General features: G+C 40.8%; 2 protein-coding genes across 5 annotated transcripts; both read right to left on the bottom strand.

The window, feature by feature from the left end:
- Positions 1-1,407: 1,407 nt before the first annotated feature.
- On the bottom strand, positions 1,408-5,963 carry LOC148188344 (uncharacterized). 3 transcript variants are annotated; one of them, XM_088084908.1, is made up of 4 exons: positions 4,729-5,963; positions 3,354-3,410; positions 2,630-2,755; positions 1,408-2,479 (listed from the first exon to the last, which is right to left on the bottom strand). In XM_088084908.1, exons 1-4 carry the CDS (start codon positions 4,825-4,827, stop codon positions 2,267-2,269), a joined length of 495 nt encoding a protein of 164 aa, XP_087941034.1. In that variant the 5' UTR covers positions 4,828-5,963; the 3' UTR covers positions 1,408-2,266. The 3 variants fall into 3 exon arrangements, with proteins under 3 accessions (XP_087941034.1, XP_087941036.1, XP_087941035.1); XM_088084910.1 differs by lacking the exon at positions 4,729-5,963 and adding an exon at positions 4,260-4,351; XM_088084909.1 differs by lacking the exon at positions 4,729-5,963 and adding an exon at positions 4,038-4,194.
- A 4,724-nt stretch (positions 5,964-10,687) lies between these two features.
- On the bottom strand, positions 10,688-18,259 carry hjv (hemojuvelin BMP co-receptor). 2 transcript variants are annotated; one of them, XM_042490621.2, is made up of 4 exons: positions 18,119-18,259; positions 13,782-13,907; positions 12,329-12,873; positions 10,688-11,904 (listed from the first exon to the last, which is right to left on the bottom strand). In XM_042490621.2, the coding sequence occupies exons 2-4, from the start codon at positions 13,861-13,863 to the stop codon at positions 11,278-11,280; spliced, it is 1,254 nt and encodes a 417-aa protein (XP_042346555.2). In that variant the 5' UTR covers positions 13,864-13,907; positions 18,119-18,259; the 3' UTR covers positions 10,688-11,277. The 2 variants fall into 2 exon arrangements, with proteins under 2 accessions (XP_042346555.2, XP_042346556.2); XM_042490622.2 differs by lacking the exon at positions 18,119-18,259 and adding an exon at positions 16,305-16,423.
- Between the last annotated feature and the right edge of the window lie 2 nt (positions 18,260-18,261).

The following is an 18,261-nucleotide window of genomic DNA, read 5'->3' as shown; positions in this document are numbered from 1 at the left end:
GCCTGTCCAAAAAACACAAGCCCGTTGAGGTCAATGACTAAAGCAAGTAAAGCCTGGAATTGAAGCTTTACGGTAAGTTTTTCCAAAATCCTAACCCCGTGTTTTTATTTTTTCATATTTTGTAGTAATTTTATAAAGTGTCAGATTTAGGTGTCAGGCTGGATGCTGAGGATTTATCTGAACTGAATTCGCTGAGACTGACAAAGTTTTTCTGTGCTTCAGAGCGGCAGGTGTGTAAGTGAAAGAGGACACAGACGCTGAAGTGTGTCAGCTGCAGAAGATTTTACTGCCGACTGAAAACCAAACTGACCTTCTTCTGTCTCTGTTTGTGACGACTCGGCTGTTTTCTGCAGCAGCTCAGTGAAACTCTCTCAGTCTGCCGGTTCTCTGTTTCTGTCACTGAACTGAGGTCAGACGTCAGGCGTTTAATCTTTAGTGCATGGCAGCTCCCCAGCAGGACGGCTCGAATCATAAATACAAAAACACAGATCCCAGTGTCTCTGCACCACTCAGCTGATTGGAGAGTGTTTCCAGGTGTGTCCAGGTGAGAGAGGAGGCTGGTCTGGGATCTGTGCTGTAGCTGCATCATCACACATACAGACAGTCAGTGTGGCAACATATACAAGCCAAACAGGTTTTGCAGACGGTACAAAATCACAAAAATCAGAGCGCAGGGAGGTGAAGGAACGACCTCACTCTGACTCACTGAGCTGCAGAACAGCGACTCTTTCCAAATTTGTAAGGATGACAAAAAAACAACAAAAAAAAAACACCACACAGTATAAATGAATGAATAAATGAATACATACAATCATCAATAAATAAACACAATACAATTATAAATTAAAATAAAATAAAATAATGAATACATAATGTGTAAATACAGGAATAAAAACAACAAAATAAGGAAATACAATAACAAATAAATCAACTGAATAATTTAGGTAATTTTCTAACTAACTTTTGTATATTTGTTTTTATATTTAACTATTCATTTCTTTTTAATTTCAGTATTTATTTATTTATATATTACGTATACATTTATTTATTTCTGTATTTATAAATTATGTATACATGTAGTTATCTAACTATAAAAAATTATTAACTAAATCATTTCAGGTGTATATTTATGTATGTAGTTGATAATTTATTTCTCTGTATTTCAGCATCTGTTCATATTTTTTGCAATTGTATATTCCTGTATTTATTAATATTGGCATGAAAATATCAATTCCTGATTTATACATTTATTGACCTAAATGTATAAATAAATAAAATAAACAGAAGAATAAATAAATAACTGCAGAGATAGAGAAATAAATAATTAAGTAAATACACAAATAAATATTGAAAAAAATGTATTTATATTTTTTATTTAATATATTTCCCTATTTATTTCAGCATTGAGTTATTATTTCCATATAAGCTGGTAATTTTATTAGGTCTGAATTTACTTATACAACCACAAAGGCTGTAAAAAAATGTGGGTGCCTCCAACACCATAATACTGACTGTGTTCAATCAGGTGTCTTTTTTAATATAAAAGTTTATTCAAGAAACAATTCAACATGTTGACATACAGGAAAATTAAATATGATTAGAAAACATTTTGTATAAAATTGAAACAGAGCAAATCAGAGCGTAAAACCACTTCAGCAGCGCTGTCTGGTGTTCACACAAGGAATTACATCATAAATAATTACAAATAATGACATCAAATCAAAATAAAGTAAAAAATCTGTTATATAAATATCAAACATTGATACAAAAACAACACATAACATTTAATTGATTTGATTAATTCATTTAAATATATTTTCAAAAGTAAATCTGTATTTGTGGATGTGAGATTATGCCATCATGAGAATTACATTTATAGAGAAAATATAGATCTATTTAAAAAAAAAAAAAAAAGTAAATATTTCCCACAGGCTTTGCTCCTTTTTCATATTCCAATATATGTTTTATAACAATTGTTAATTTTTGCAGAATCATATTTTCTCTGAAATGTAATGTGTACATTTAAGTGATTAAAAAATAAGAATAATGAATAAGAATAGCGCCTGAAAAGTTTCACTTGATACAAAATTAAACAAGAATAATAGAAAAATATATATTTGAAAAAAATTTTTAAAAATCAGCCTTATCATTTTAAATTACTTAAGCAAGTTTTTCCAAATGAAATGTTTCATATGATCATTAACATCATGATATTTGAGAAAGAAAATAAACCTGACCTCAGAAAATAAAAACAGGTCATCATGTTTCACTGTGGCGAGGTATTCGTGGGGGTTGAGTCTGTGTGTGCGTGTGCGTGTGCGTGTGCGTGTGCGTGCGTGCGTGTGCGCAATGCCGCCGCCTGTTGGCTCCAGCAGTCAACACACTGCAGGGATTTACTGACAGAGTTGAAGTCTGCTGTTGGGGATGAGGAAGAGGAGGAGGAGGTGGTACAACCTGCAGACTCCTGGTACAATCCGTTCTGAAAGCACACGCAGATCTCAGAGATATATCGGTAATATCTAATCAATCAATCAATGTTTGCATCTATGATGATGGGCAGTAGAAATCCCTGAACCTTGACCTCCAGGTGACTGTGTGTAAATCAGCCAATCAGAGCGCAGAGACTCACCAGGTGCGGCAGCAGGTCCTTGTTCAGCCTGACGGCCTCACACAGAGTGTTGTCGTTGGGCGTGAACGGCCGCAGCTTCTCCGCACACGCCTGATGCTCGGACAGTTTGCTGGCCGCCTTTAAGCTCTGCACCAAAACACATTCACAAAAAAAACCCATTTAAGATCAGATAACAGGAATAAAAGCAAACAAGCCGTACGACCACGCGCAACGAACCAAAACAAAACCTATACATCAATCTCAAAAAACAAATACTCAAAACAATTTAATTACTACAAAAAAGGAGTAGGAAGACACACCTATTACACACACACACACACACACACACACACACACATATATATATGTATAGACTGTGGGGTTTGCAGTTGGCTCTAAAAACCCGGTGGATATCTGTTAGAGTTTGGCCGTACTTTTGATAGATAGATATATTAGTAACAATATACCAATAATATATATATACTCTCCACTATGATATGGACAACTGTCCCAGATTTATATACAACCCAATAAAAAAGTGAACAGCAATCAATATATACACCCACATATTTAGGTTTATGTATTTTTTTGTGTAGTTTTAATATTTTTTAACCTGCATTGTCCAAATATGTGATGGCCTTTTATATCTTATGATTATGTTTTTTACGGTTAAGTTTGTCTGTGCAGCATGATGACCGCTGCAGCTGATGAAGTGGTGCACATGAGCAGAGCTGATGGGGCGTACCTGTGTCGGGCCGAAGATCTCTCCTGCGCAGGGCTGAGTCGGCACATCCTTCAGGGACTGAAAACAAAGACACCGACACGATTTATTCAAACAAAGAGCCTCGACAGGCCGCCTCTGACGAATGTTAACTGAAGCAGCTGCTCAGAGTCAAAGTCCAGCTAAAAATCAATGATTTCGTTCTGAACACATTAGAAATGTTAGAAAATACTTGTTGACAACACATGAAAAGACTGAGAACTGTGTGGAACTGCAGTGTGCAGTTAGACTGTGTCCAGGATTTTTTGGGTGGGCCTAAAAACCTTAATGTTAAAGCACAGCTATCCTTAACATAAGCCCTCCCCCTCTCTAGATACAGCTACAGACTCTCGTTAGCAGCTAGCTTTGTAGCACAAAATACGCACATCCCCCAAGCCAAAGACCAAGCTGCCATGCAGCGTCAAACACTTGTTAGCAGCTTAACTAGTAGCATAGTAACAGAGCTGGAGAAACAGAGGGCTGCTGCACAGCTTTAGATTCTCGACTTGTTAGCAGGTAACTCAGTAGCATAAAGCACAAATGCCCCCTGCTCCAAACAGCTCAGAAGGAGCCACTGTGAAGCAACAGAACCTCGTTAGCAGCTAACTCAGTAGCACAAAGCACACACATCCCCAAAGCCAAAGAGCAAGTCACCATGCAGCTACAGACCCTTGTTAGCAGCAAGCCCATAGGCCACCTGAGCCAAAGAGCTCAGGGCGAGCTGTTTCAGAGCAACACACTCTTGTTAGCAGCTAAATCAGTAGCACAAAGCACACACGTCCTTAAAGCCAAAGAGTGAGCTGCTACAGATTCTCACTAGTAGCAAGCCCACATGTCACCCGAGCTGAAGACTAAGCTGCCACACAGCTGCAGACTGTTGTTAGCAGCTACCTCAGTAGCATAAAGCATAGACGTCCCTGGGGCCGAAGAGCTTGTGGTGAGCTGCTACAAAGCAACAGAATCATGTTAGCAGCTAACTCAGTAGCACAAAGCACACACATCCCCAGAGACAAAGAGTGAGCCTCCGTGCAGCGACAGACTCTCGTTAGCAGCTAATTGCAGCTAACTCAGTAGCACAAAGCACACACATCCCCAGAGACAAAGAGCGAGCCACAGTGCAGTGACAGACTCCTGTTAGCAGCTAACTGCAGCTAATTCAGTAGAACAAAGCACACATGTCCCTTGAGCTGAAAACCGAGCCACCGCACAGCTACAGACTCTTGTTAGCAGCTAACTGTGACTAATTTGTGGACTGAACAGACATTTAAATGAAAATGTTCATGATAACTTTTGATTGAAAACATGTCTGTAAACTCGTGTTTTTTTGAATGGACTTTGGTGTGAAGGCGCTCCTCCCTACCGAACTCTTGAGTTTGGTTTTGTATCTCTGCAGCGCCACCTGCAGGTCTGCGATGATGCTCTGCGTGTCAGGGGTGGTTGTTGTGCTTGGTAACCTCATACTTGTTGCAAGCTCCGCCCACAATGCCAAAGATAGGAAGACCAGGCACCCACAATGCACTGCAACAGCAAGAGGAGAGGGTTTTAATAAAAAAAAAAAAAACCTTCACAATATTATTATATTCATTACTATGTATATGCAATATTATTTATTACTCCAAACATTATTTATATTCTGTATCAGTAATAAGTATTCTAATAATAATTAATAAAATAACTATTATATTCTACTCAGCCCCTGTTCTCTCTCTGCTTTATCAGCAGCACACATGCATGACCCTAAACAACTTTTTTTGTACTGCACTTTGCACTCACAAATAAAATAAAAAATAAATACATAATACATTCATGACATAATATAAAGAGCAGATTTTGATCAAATAAACATTTTATCTCCAAGAAATGTCATGAGAATTGTTTGAAATTACAATTACAATCACAAATTACAATACAAATATGTAAAGTCCTTTTTTTAACATTCAAACTAAACCAGCTGAGGTTTTATTGTCTCCACACTGCTGGAAACAAACATGATGAATTTACTGAAAAAACACTGCAACATGTCAGCTGATTCTGAAAACTTCATGCTCTCAAAGAAGAAGCAGAAGAAGATGAAGATAAAAAAGATAACAACTCACTTGTGTCCACTGATGGAGGGATGAAGCAGCTCTGATGGAGGGATAGAGCAGCTGTGATGGAGGGATAGAGCAGCTGTGATGAGGGATAGAGCAGCTGTGATGGAGGGATGGAGCAGCTCTGATGGAGGGATGGAGCAGCTCTGATGGAGGGATGAAGCAGCTCTGATGGAGGGATAGAGCGGCTGCAATGGAGGGATGGAGCAGCTCTGATGGAGGGATGGAGCAGCTGTGATGGAGGGATAGAGCAGCTGTGATGAGGGATAGAGCAGCTGTGATGGAGGGATAGAGCAGCTGTGATGGAGGGATGGAGCAGCTCTGATGGAGGGATGGAGCAGCTCTGATGGAGGGATGAAGCAGCTCTGATGGAGGGATAGAGCGGCTGCAATGGAGGGATGGAGCAGCTCTGATAGAGGGATGCTCTGGTCCTGCTCAGGTCGGGATGTGCAGCCTTCATGCTGGAGCGGCTGGTATTTATGTGGACGCAGAAGTGAAACGAAACGGTGTGCTGTGAGGTCTGCTGTAGTTTTAGCTGTGCTGCTGCTCAGATCGCTGACTCAGTGAGACTGAAGGTGTGTCAAATGTTCCTCACAGGAACTCACATCTTCATCATCGTCATGACAAGATTTTCTGTTTAATGTTACATCACCAGATCTGCGTTTCCATCACAGGAAACAAATCTGAGTCCAGCTCTCGAACAGGACACATGAATGATACCATGATATTATTATATTTGAACATATTATACCACATTTATTATTATTATTATTATTATTATTGATGCATTAATGCATTGATCACTTAAATGTTGCAGATGGTAAAGGTGGAGTTCATTTTAATGACTCTATTGTTGTTGTTGTTGTTGTAGATGAGGGGTAGCTTGCCTGCACCCTGGCCATTCACGACTTTTGCATTGTGTGTTTGACCATGCATGCATATATATATATATATAGTAAAGTAAAATAAGTAAAGTAAAGTAAAATTGAACAAACATACTATATCCCAGCAGTAATTATTTTGTTACAGTTATAACAGTGCTAATATTTGCCACATATAGATAAATAAATGAATTAACAGATAATAATTATTAGTGGGAATTTCTGCAGTTGAATCTCTGACTGTAAATGCGTCTGTGGTTCCTCGTGAGTCACTGAATCAGAGTAAAACAGAACTGATGATCTTTGTCCTCATAATATTATTATTGTGTCACACAGGCTGCATGTAGTTACTGCTCCTTCTTTAAAACAAAAGTGTTTCATTTTTGCAGGAACAAGTCAAATCAAAAGGTAATAATGAACAAAAAGACAAAAACAAACAAAACAAATAACAACACAAGGTAAACAAAGAAACAAAACAAATATATAAAATTAGAAAATAAACAAACTAATCCTACAAAACAAAACAAAAAAAATAGCTAAACTAAATAAAGTGGATGTTTTTATTTCAGATCTTATGATTATGATCATTTTGATAAACATATAAATGTCTATATATACGTGTGTGTGCATGTGTCTGTGTATGTGTCTGTTATACGCAAATACAATGAGAGAAACACCACCAAAAAATAAAAAAAGAAAAGAAAAGAAATACAACAATGATATTATTATTATTAGCATTGAGCTTATTATTAGCTTTGTGTATGTATGTATAACACACACACACACACACACACACACACACACACACACATAAAATATGTAATACATACATATATTTAGAATATTTATGTTGTTTACGTTATTTGTTTTGTTGGATTCATATTTTATTTTATTTGTTCATTATTTCCTGTTGAATTATTTGATTTGATTAGAGTTTAATGCAAATGTGTATATATATATATATATATATATATATATATATATATATATATATAAAATTTTATTTAAGGAGCAGTAACCACATGCAGCAGGTATAACATAATAATATTATCAGATTATAAATCATTAACTTTAAGATTCATTTTAAACAATATTAACCCTTCATGTAGCTGAAATCAACCTTTCATGTTCCTGAAATTAACCCTTTCTGTTGCTAAAATGATCCTGTGTGTTCGTAAACCTGTTGCTGCTTTAAAGGAGGATTCAACATTTTTATTACAATAATTGTTTTTCCATTGAACTGCCCGGGGCTGTAGACCGCAGCTGTTATTTTATGTAGTAAATAATGATTATGTATTATATTTACTGTATTTATTAATAACGACAACAACAGTTAATGACAAACCGACACAGATAAACAACTGAAAAAACATAACAGGAACAAATAGCAAACAATAAGAGAGCGGTGTTTGCAGTACAGTACGTGTTTTTTGTTTCTGTCTTTTACTCACGTGCGTGTATGTGTGTGTGTGTGTGTGTGTGTGTGTGTGTGTGTGTGTGTGTGTGTGTCACACCTCAGTCACCTGAGGTAATATTTCAAAATCTATCACCTTTAATTACACCAAAAGAATACTCTTTTTATTTCTATACACTTTACTGGAAGTGTTTGGGTTGCATAACACACACCACACACACAGACACAGACACACACACACACACACACACACACACACACACACACACATACACACACACACTTACCTAAACAGGTAACAACATGACCTGCAGCTCACAATCATACAGCTGAGTTTATTTTTCCAGTCTCTCTGTCTTACGTGTTATGAGTTTGTCACACCACAAAAAAATATGTTTTTAAACACAGAGCCAAATCTGAATGATTAGAAATTGCCAAGTGCATAAAATTAGGTTTCAAAACCCCCCAAAGCTGAAACTCAGCTACACTTATAACTTTATAACACTGGAGCTCCTGACATTATGTTCGGCTAGATATCAGCGGCGTCCTGCTGTGTGTGAGCGGTCAGCTCGTGATACTCTGCACGCCCTCTGAACCCTTTCATACAAATAAATACATGAATAAACACGTCTTTTAAATGCCTAAATCATATAAACAAAAGTAGAATATCCTACACTCGTGAAACCTTTCAGTCGGTTTAGGCCAAACTCGTTGCCCGGCTGCAGCTGCTGCTTACTGCGTGTGATATTTGATGACGTATGATGCTGTTAGCAGCTTCCCACAGTCTGTCCCACAGTGGTTCTCTTGTTCTTCTGCTCCGGGTGTGTAGCTACAGAGTTAGCTGCTAACGAGAGTCTGCGGCTGCACAGCCTTTCGTTTTTGTGCTGCCTTCATGTGCTCCTCAAAATTATCGTATTTACAAGTTACGAGCACATGAACGGCGATGATGCCAGAGATGCCGAGTTATGACGCTTGCATGATGTTTCAGGGCAACAGGAACGATGGAAAGCATGGAAACAGCGTCAACAGCTGGCAGTAAAAATATAATTTTTTGTAATTTTGTTCCTAAATTTGTTTTTTTTTAAATATTATGATGCTGCTGTGAAGTTAACCTTTGACCTTTTGGAAATTAACATCAACATTGAGCATCGAAATTAGCAAATTAATTCTTTAATTTTGGCCAAAAAATTGTTTTGTGGGGTCACTGTGACCTTTGACCTGTGGCCATCTATTGCACGTCTGTCCGTCCTGGATGAGGGATCCCTCCTCAGTCGCTCTTCCTGAGGTTTCTCCATTTTTTTCACCGTTATAGGTTTGTTTTGGGGGGAGTTTTTCCGCAGTCGCTGGAGGGGCTGAGGACAGAGGGATGTTTTATGCTGTAAAACCCACCGAGGCAAATTGTGATGTGTGATGATGCGTTTTATAAATAAAAAAGGACTGGACTTGACTTGGCCACCAAGTTCATCATTGAGTCCACGGGGACGTTTGTGCCAAATTTGAGAAAATTCTGTCAAGGGGCTCATGAGATATCACGTTTACGTGAGTGAGACAAACGCGAGGTTGCAGTGACCTTCGACCAAAAATCTACTCAGTTCATCCCGGAGTCCAAGAGGACGTTTGTGCCAAATTTGAAGGAAATCTTTAAAGGCATTTTTGAGATATTGCGTTCAGAAGAATGTGATGGAAAACCCGGAAATACATTTATAATACCTGTGGAGCAGCTCTGTGAGTCACCTGCCCTGCGGACGGAGCGCAGGTGGACGTTCCTCTGGTGGTCTGGATCGTGGACTCAACACCGTCAGAACCAGCTCCAAGTCACCTGCACGAGTTCTCTGTGAGTCTGCATCAGACACCTGCGACACGTAACAGGGACATCATGAGACATACGATGGACACAGTCGTTCTGAATGAACCGGACACACTCGATATTGTACAAATTCAGGCAAACTGGCTTGATTTCTTTCATAATCACGAAGAGCAGGCAATGAGCAACAAAAAAAAATGACCCAAAAATTAGCAAGAAATTTGTAAAAATTACAAGTAAATGACTGAAACAAACCCCCCAAAAAAGAAAAAGAAAAAGAAAGAAAGAGAACAAAAAAACAGGAATTGACTTTAAAAGGTGCAACAATAATAATAATAGTAAGAATTATAAGAATAATAATTTCCAATAATGACAATTATTATAAACACGATTTTCTAGCTATATCGGTATAAGTTATTTGTTGTTATTTATATTCAGATAGAAATTATGCACATGAACGGCCACATCTTTAACCCTTTGAAACCGTAGCAAACTGGCTTAATGTCTTTCCAAAACACGGAAAGAAGTAGATGAAAAACCTTTTTTAAAATTTGTTTGCAATTTGCAAAAAAAAAAAACGTTTTTCAAAGAAATCAAACCAACTGGCTCAGTGTTTCAAAGGTGGGAAAGTGTCTGAATGCAGCACAAGAAAACTGATGTCGATCCAGGTTTGAAAGGGTTAACCCTTTTTATATTCTTTAAATTGACACAATATTTCATGCTGTTTTTTACGCTCTGTCTACAGGCATAATCTTTGACTCATCCTGCACTCTGCCGCCTCCTCACTTCCTCCTCACTTGACAACCTGTCAGTAATGTGACACACCCGTCCTTCCCACGTCCTGTCCGCTCCCGCTGGGTCTCTTTCCAGGGACCAGGTGACTAATGAAACCTGATTTACTTTACTGTAACTGACGCTATTATTGTGAAACAATTCTTTAAAATGCTTTAATCAGACCTGCTGAACATACAGCGCCAATGCATCACATCCAGATCAGAGACCAGGTGAAGACACTCACCTCCGGCGCTGTGCCCGTGCACCTGCAAAAGTGTCCGTGAACGCGAGTCGACTTCATCAGGTGACTTTTTCTGCAGCTGCCAGAACATTAAAATGAAATGTGGACAAAAAACTCATTAAAATTCTGATATTTTACTGTTTTGTTAGCAGTTTACATCGGTGATACTTGTTTTGCTTAAGGGCCACTTTGGGGCCCCATACGCCTTCCTAGGATGTCCTTGGGGATTGTAGGACGCTTCTCAAATTTTGTAACATTTGTAAGATTTTAGGACATCTCTTGGACTTTAGGAACATTTCAAGGATTGCAGGGTGTCCGTGGGGATTTTAGGACACTTCTGGAATTCTAGAACATTTCTCAGATTTTAGGACGTTTTTAGGATTGTAGGATACATCGAGGATTGATGAATACTTAAAGTTAAAAGACAACATTTCCAGTTTGAATCACTTTTATTGTGAATTAGAAAATGGTCGGGGGCACCTGGCACAATATTTGGGGCCAGATTTGGCCCGTGGGCCATAAGTTGCGTATCGGCGGTTTAGCAGCGTATTTTCTGTCTTTTATAATGTTTACAACTGATCCAGGATCAGTAACACCCCAGAGGACGGGGGGGGGGTTAAAGTCTCAGGCCGCCATATTGGATCTGCTGCGGTCACATGACCGCGGGTGTCCGTGCAGAGTGATGTCATTGTCCAGCTCATCACGTTAAACACACAGCTCTGTGCACAGAGTTCCCAGCATGCCGAGCAGCGGCAGCAGCGTCAGGTCCAGGGGTGCTCGGCGAGGCTCGGCGGAGGCGACCGGCAGCAGGTGAACTCTCTGCGTGTCCGAGATCATGTTCCTGGCATCCTGCAGCGCGCCGACAGCCGCCGCGCTGGAGTTCAGGTCTCCAGTGGTGATCAGGTCGAACACGCAGGCCTGATAGTACACGTCCCTGGCAGGAAGTAGAGCGGCGCAGTGAGCCTGGGCGGCGGCGGAGGAAGAGTCTGGTGGCGGGTGGAGCGTGCTGAGTCTCTGGGAGGGGGGGCATCCCCACACGCACAGCTGCAGGTCCTGCTCAGGCCCGAAGGCCTCCACGATGCCCCGCGGCGAGCGCACCGACAGGCCGAGCGAGCGTCCGCTCTGACGGATCACCAGCAGCGTGCCAATGTGAGCCGCTCGGATCTCGGCGTGTCGGCCGGGACTCTGAGTCCGGACTGTCAGGCTGTGGTGACCTCGCCGCTCGCCGCTGGATACGGAGCCGTCTGCAAATGCGGCGGGGACGTTATCGAGCTCAGCCTGGTACAGCTGCTGATCGATGCACTGACGCCAGTTCTTAAAGATGACGGTGATCTGCGGAGAGACGACAGGAGACACGACGGTCTGTTACTGCTTTCATGGTTCAATAGTTAGTTATTCATTTCAGGAAGGCTTCGCTTCATTGGTCCGGAGAATCATGGGAGAAACGCGCCTCATGCCTGCCTCATGGTACCACGCCTCTTTTCAACGCAACCCGCTCTTTCGGTTTCCGTGAGTTAAAGTTCGGAATAGTACCTGGTACTTTGGTACCTGAGCTGTTACCGAAACACTGCAGACCCCTGGTTGGTCTGCAGTGTTTCGGTTGGCCGTGCGTGTGGTCTTCTTCTATGGTGTGTCATTACAACGGATGTGTCGTTTATACAACGTTATCATATGACGCAGATTTGTTTTAAAAACGCAGCGTAAAGATGTTATTAGGAGGGTCATGCTGGTCTGAACTTGGCCTCTGATGACTCACCTTGGTGAGCGTGGTGGCGTGCGTCGCCCCCCTTGTTGGCGCACTGGTGGCCTGTATGTACAGGTACTCGTTGTCTACCAGAGGCCACGCCCCCTGCACGGCACATGTCTGGAAGTCGTTGTTGAATGTTCGCACGTGCGGGTCTCCGAACACGCCGCAGTGCAGGTACTCCGGCATCCGGCCCTCTCTGGAGAACAGGCTCCTCTCATAGAGGCAGGCGTCCCCCGACAGCGTGCCCTGAGGCGGGGGCCGCGGCTGGGCGGTGGGCCCCGCCCGGGGGCAGCGGTGCTGGATCAGCAGGTCCTCGATGCCCTGAACTGCAGAGTGGTACGCCAGGTCACCACGACACGCCCGCGCCATGCGTTTAGTGCACATGGCGTATGAGCGGAGGGCGCTGCAGTAACCGGCGTTCACAGCCTCCCTGCTGAGAGCTGCTCCTCCTCCTGCTCCTCCTCCTCCTCCTGCTCCCCCGCTGCTGCTCCCCAGGTCCAACGTCGCAGCCACAAAGTCTGAGTTACACCTCAGGATCCGACAGGAAGCTCTGACTGAGGAAAGAAAAGGTTCAAACATGAGAGCACCTGCAGCTCACCTGAGATCTGATGATGTCATCATGATGTCATCACAGTCAAACATAGTCTGCGTCACAAACCAGAGGGGAAATTATCACGCTGATGTTTCAGAGACCACATTAATCAACGAATCCTTGTAAGCGGCAGATTAACGGATCTAAAAAAGAATCACTGGCTGCAGCATTAACTCGAATGAAGGCAGTTGCATTGTGGGAAATGTAGGATCCAGTGTTTTTGTGGCGTGACATTGACTTGAATGAGTAAACAATGGCAGATGATTTTTTAAAAAAGTAAAGTTCAAGTTTAAAAGTACAAGTGTAAGAAAATTACAGAGTGTAAGAAAATTACATAAAAATGACTTAAAAAAACGAATAAAAAAATAAAATAAAGAAAAAAGACAAACAAGGCAAATTAGACTTGGAAAAAGTGCCGAAATTATGTAACATGAATCTAAAAAGGTAATTATGATAATTATAAAATATAATTTTTCTCTAGCTTTTTTCCTTTTTTTGTTTTAACGTAAATATTTTCCCCTTGCGTTTTTTAAATTTTTGACAAATAATTCCCTAAATTTTTTGATTTCTAGCAATATCTGTAACCAAGTTGCTGCCTTTTCTCCATGAAAGAAATTTCACCAAAATTTTTAGGGTTAAATACGTGTGAAAGGCGTCTGAAAGCAGCGCAAGCAAAATGATTCCTCTCCAGTTTTCAAAGGGTTAAGTTCGAACTCCTGAGTGAAACATTGGAAAGAAAATTTGTATCCATCTGTTTTCTTCACTTACACAAACTTATATATGACGAACGTTTGTGATAATAAAAGACAAAAAAGGCTTTTCCGTTAGCCTTTAGCCACGTGACGCTAACATGCACAGAGGTCGTGGTACCTTCAGGTAGACTCAGCTGGACCAGCAGCAGAGTCAGCTGGATGCAGTGTTTCCATGGTAACGCCGAGGGCCGAGGCTCCATCAGCAGACTGACCCCCGGGCGGGCTCACAGAGATCACCTGGACCCTGAGGGGACAGACGAAGACGAGACGATGATGTCACACTCACCTGTTACCAGGTGTTTGATACGTCACCTATAATGTAAATACGACTTCTGTTTTATTGACTGAATTAAAGTCTTTGAAACTGAAATAATAACTTCATTTATTCACTTGTTAAATAATATTTGGTATATTATTTTGTTATTTATGGTAATATAATTCGGAAATATTGAACATAATCTAAAGTGAATTCATGATTTATGTTGCAAATATTGTTTTTTAGAACCAAAGGAAACCAACAATCACCATCTTCACTGTTAAATAAACGATTAACTGAAAAGAGTCAGAACCTCGACAAATATTGACTTCAAAACCGTTTAAAAATGCAAAATAATGGAACTGATAATATGCAAAAAAAAATGCAATTAAAAAAGTGATTAAGAAAAGCAATAACTATAGAAATTCTGCAAAATTAATCGTTACAAAGATGACCCATAAAACGTGTATGAACACACATACATGTGTATGATTAGGATATATTCACGCGTCCACAGAAACACACACAAACAGACGTGTACATACAAATATCGTCAAACACAGACGGGCTCTGTGCGGCAGCTCCTGCTGATACAAACGTCCACTGCAGAAACATGTTCACTGCAGGATTTGACTTTTACAGATCATTTTTTTCCAGTGATATTGATACTTTTGGGCAGAAGAGGACCTGAATCCGTCCTCGGCTGTGGTTTCTCTGCAGTCAGATCCCGATGCTGCTGGGTGAGAGCTGTTCTCAGATCAGTTAATGTTGTCATGATGAGAGTGTTTAGTTTCCAGTCATCTTTCTCTCTGTGATTCTCCGGATTCATCAGTTCATTAAGAGATTATATTATATCACAGTTCATTAGTAATGAGTTCATCTTTCCCTCTAAATCTGATCTCTCTTTACTCTTCATCGTGTTTCATATTAAGCCACATTTAGTGACATCATCAAACTGCTGATGGAGCTGCAGCATCTGATCTGAAGTCAGTTAGAAGTCACTGTGTTAAGCTTCATTCCCGTTAACACCCGCTAACATCTGGCTTTCTGATGCAATGAGAATGTGTACGATCTGCATTCATACCCTACCCCATACCCCGCCATCGCTAATTACAGCCCATCTCCTCCTAAGCAGCTAAATCACAGTCTGAAACACATCCGCACCGAGTTTAAAAGGAGGACTTAAGTAAGGATATGTAAGAGAAAATAAAGAGAAGAAACCGCTGAAAAGTTTTCAAAGACCTCTGATCCTGCTGCTTTCTGCTGCTTTCTGCTCTCCTGCCTGTCCGTGACATCACAGGGACACACCAACAAGACACAACGCCAGGCCGACTCGCTCTTCAGTGGTAAAAACCTGCGTGCACCTGCTAATTGTGGTGGTATGAGGTATTAGAGTACAGATCCTGGTTTCAGCTCAGTCTCCACAGGAACATGTTGGCTTTCTCTGTTCTGCAAACCACGGACACTTTATAGACCCGGACGTGTAGTTATATTTAGGCAACGAAGGAACACCAACACCAGGACGTCAACAAACACACATGCTGGCACCAATGGTGAGGATTAGGGGTAGGAGGCACATGGTACGATGCAAAAAACCCCCAAAACATGACAGTCAGACAGGAAGCGAACGCCGGAGTCCTGCATGATCTGCTGGACCCATCCACCGCCCCCCCACCCGCAGCTCTGAGGGCGCCCTCGCACTCCTGAGATTATGTCGTTACCGGCAGCGTTTCAACCTGCTGCGATTCATGCGGACACAGCAGGTGGTGTCCAGCAGTCACATGACGCCGTCATTAACCCCTTGAAACCTGAACTTAAAGGGTTAAATGCCAGGTTTTTGTCATGATGCCACTTTGTTTTTAAATGAAAAAAAACCCACAAAATCAAATCAGCAGATTTTTTAAATTAATGATAACCCGGCTAACCCCGTGGTCACAGACTGATATATGTGTTCACGGCAGTATGACCATGACGGCTCATTTCAACAGCGTTTTTAAATCTGATCTGTCATTACAGCCCTAATGACAAGAACATTGTTTCCATGGCCTTCTTTTTGGTGGGGACTTGAAGGGGTTAACATAATTGTTGAGTTTGTGTTGATTCAGCTGCAGTTTGATCGCTGAGGAGGAAACTGTGAGCTGAGCTGTGTTTCTGTGCAATAATCTGACAGAAACCTTCAGTTTGAACAATAATTAACATTTGTTTCACACAAACACGTTTTTGCTCTTTTCGGTTTCATCAGCGGATCTTTGAGTCCGCTTTGTTTCACGGACACTTTGGGCTTCACTCAGCCGATCGGGTCTTTTCAAATCTTCTTCAATGTTTCAAAATAAATAAAAATAAAATAAATAAAAATGAAGATGATATCGGTGACGTGCGGCCTACCTGCAGAGTCCGTGTCGATCTTCACTCATGAATTAAACTCGACTCGCTGCTCAAACATCACAAACAGAAACAGTCTGCTGTGTGTTGTAACCTGGACTCTCGTCTGTTTGTCTCATTTTTTTTCTTTTTCTGCAGAACAAACAGCAGCAGGCAGAGGGGGCGGGGCTTACTGTGGCGCTGCTCATTCATGCCGCCTGTAAGATTCACAGGGGCCCTCAGGGGCCCTCAGGGGCCCTCAGGGGCTTTTCTGGAGTTTGATGACGTTTCAAACACAGAAACAAAATGTTGGTCAGTGAGCTCGCAGAGCCAGGCTAGCAGTTTCCCTTCGTTTCCAGTTTTTATGCTAAGCTAGGCTAACCAGCTGCTCTGAGAAAAATGTTGAACTGCTCCTTTAAAATGAATCAATGACAGTGTGTTTCTGCAGTCAGCTGACCTTCAGTCCTCCGAAACACGTGGGAGGGGCTCAGTGTGTGTGTGTGTGTGTGTGCGCGCGTGTGTGTGTGTGTGTGTGTGTGTGTGTGTGTGTGTGTGTGTGTGTGTGTGTGTGTGTGTGCTGGGGAGGTATGAAGCCTAAATTTAAACCGCAGTTGCCCCCCACAGTTACACACACACACACACACACACACACGTAGACAAGAGAAGCTTTATACACAAAATAAATGAATAAATACATAAATAAATAATGCAGATATGTGAGACTGTTTAAGAGATTTAAGAGAACTCACTTACTTTGTTTTCGTGTTACATCTTTTTAAAATTGTATATTTTTAACTGAATAAACTGCTTTTATATCCTAATTCTCTAATTTCTCATCATTCTGTTCACTTTTCTAACTTAACTCTCTGAAACGTGGAGTGACGTCGCGTTTCTTGAGTTGCTTTCAGACGGCATTCACGAGTATTTGAACCTTTGAATCCTGAACAAATTGGTGTCATTTCTTTCAAAAAAATATGTGAAAAAAGGCAATAAGCAACTTGATAAGAAAGATTCTGTTAGAAAATGATTTTTAAAAGGCTAGAAGAAAAACATCCAGAGAGATAATTATCACAATTAAATATTTAAAATTATGTTACAGAATTATTTTTAAGTTATCAGACATTTCTTTCCTTTCCTTTTTAAACTTTTTTCCCCTTCTATTACTTTTTAAATTTTATTCACTAATTTTCGAGTTGTTCTCTTGAATTTGACTCATTTCTTGCTAATTTTTGGGTCGTGTCTTCTTTATTTGCTCATTGCTTTCTTGCCATGTTTTTGAGAGAAATTAAGCCACTTTGCTCAGGTTTCAAAGGGTTAATTACTGACGTCTTTAGCAAAACGAGTCCCTCTGTATGTAAACAGTGGTGGAATAAAACAGGACATGTACTCAAGTACTGTGCTTAAGTAGAAATCTGAAGTACTTTTACTTTGAGTATTTTAAACTCGAGTATTTCGACTGTTCGCCTCAGGAGGAAACGCGATGCTTTTATTTTACAAATTACAACATTTGGACACAAACTAAATGAAAACATTGAAGTGCAGATAAAACGATGAGTTGACTGATTAGAAATTTAAGAAGCGAATATTTTAATAATCGTTTTAACAATTTTTTCATGCAAAAACATTTCATGATTCCAGCTTCTGAAATTTGTGAACTCACAAAATACTTTTTCCTGATTCAGGATTTCTGGACTCAGAAACAAAGTTATTATCGTGTTTATATATACAGTATATAATACGTGTGTGTGTGTGTGTGTGTGTGTGTGTGTGTGTGTGTGTGTGTCATTGTAACTGTGGATCAACAAACAAACTGTAGTGAAACATGATTTGTGTCCCACCTTCAACTGATTCAGGATCAGAGTCCGTCCATGTCCTCAGTCTGTCCTCTCTCCAGAAGTCTCCAGGACTTTTTCCAGGTCTGTCCAGATCTCTCTAGGACTTTGTCCAGGCCTCTCCAGGTCTCTCCGGATCTCTCCAGGAC

The sequence above is a fragment of the Plectropomus leopardus genome, chromosome 11 (genome assembly GCF_026936395.1).
Source record: "Plectropomus leopardus strain MGB_pleo_1.0 chromosome 11, ASM2693639v1, whole genome shotgun sequence".
NCBI lineage: Eukaryota > Metazoa > Chordata > Actinopteri > Perciformes > Serranidae > Plectropomus > Plectropomus leopardus.
Note: the sequence above shows the minus strand (reverse complement) of the source record. Positions and strands in the feature narration are given on the sequence as shown.

Coding starts and splice junctions, on each gene's coding strand:
- LOC148188344 (XM_088084908.1), bottom strand. CDS start 4,827: ATGAGGTTACCAAGCACAACAACCACCCCTGACACGCAGAGCATCATC. Junction 3,411..4,728: donor AAACCAAACTCAAGAGTTCG/GTAGGGAGGAGC, acceptor CTTTGTTTTCAG/TCCCTGAAGGATGTGCCGAC. Junction 2,480..2,629: donor AGGACCTGCTGCCGCACCTG/GTGAGTCTCTGC, acceptor GTGTGCTTTCAG/AACGGATTGTACCAGGAGTC.
- hjv (XM_042490621.2), bottom strand. CDS start 13,863: ATGGAGCCTCGGCCCTCGGCGTTACCATGGAAACACTGCATCCAGCTG. Junction 12,874..13,781: donor CCAGCTGAGTCTACCTGAAG/GTACCACGACCT, acceptor TTCTTTCCTCAG/TCAGAGCTTCCTGTCGGATC. Junction 11,905..12,328: donor ACGCCACCACGCTCACCAAG/GTGAGTCATCAG, acceptor GTCTCTCCGCAG/ATCACCGTCATCTTTAAGAA.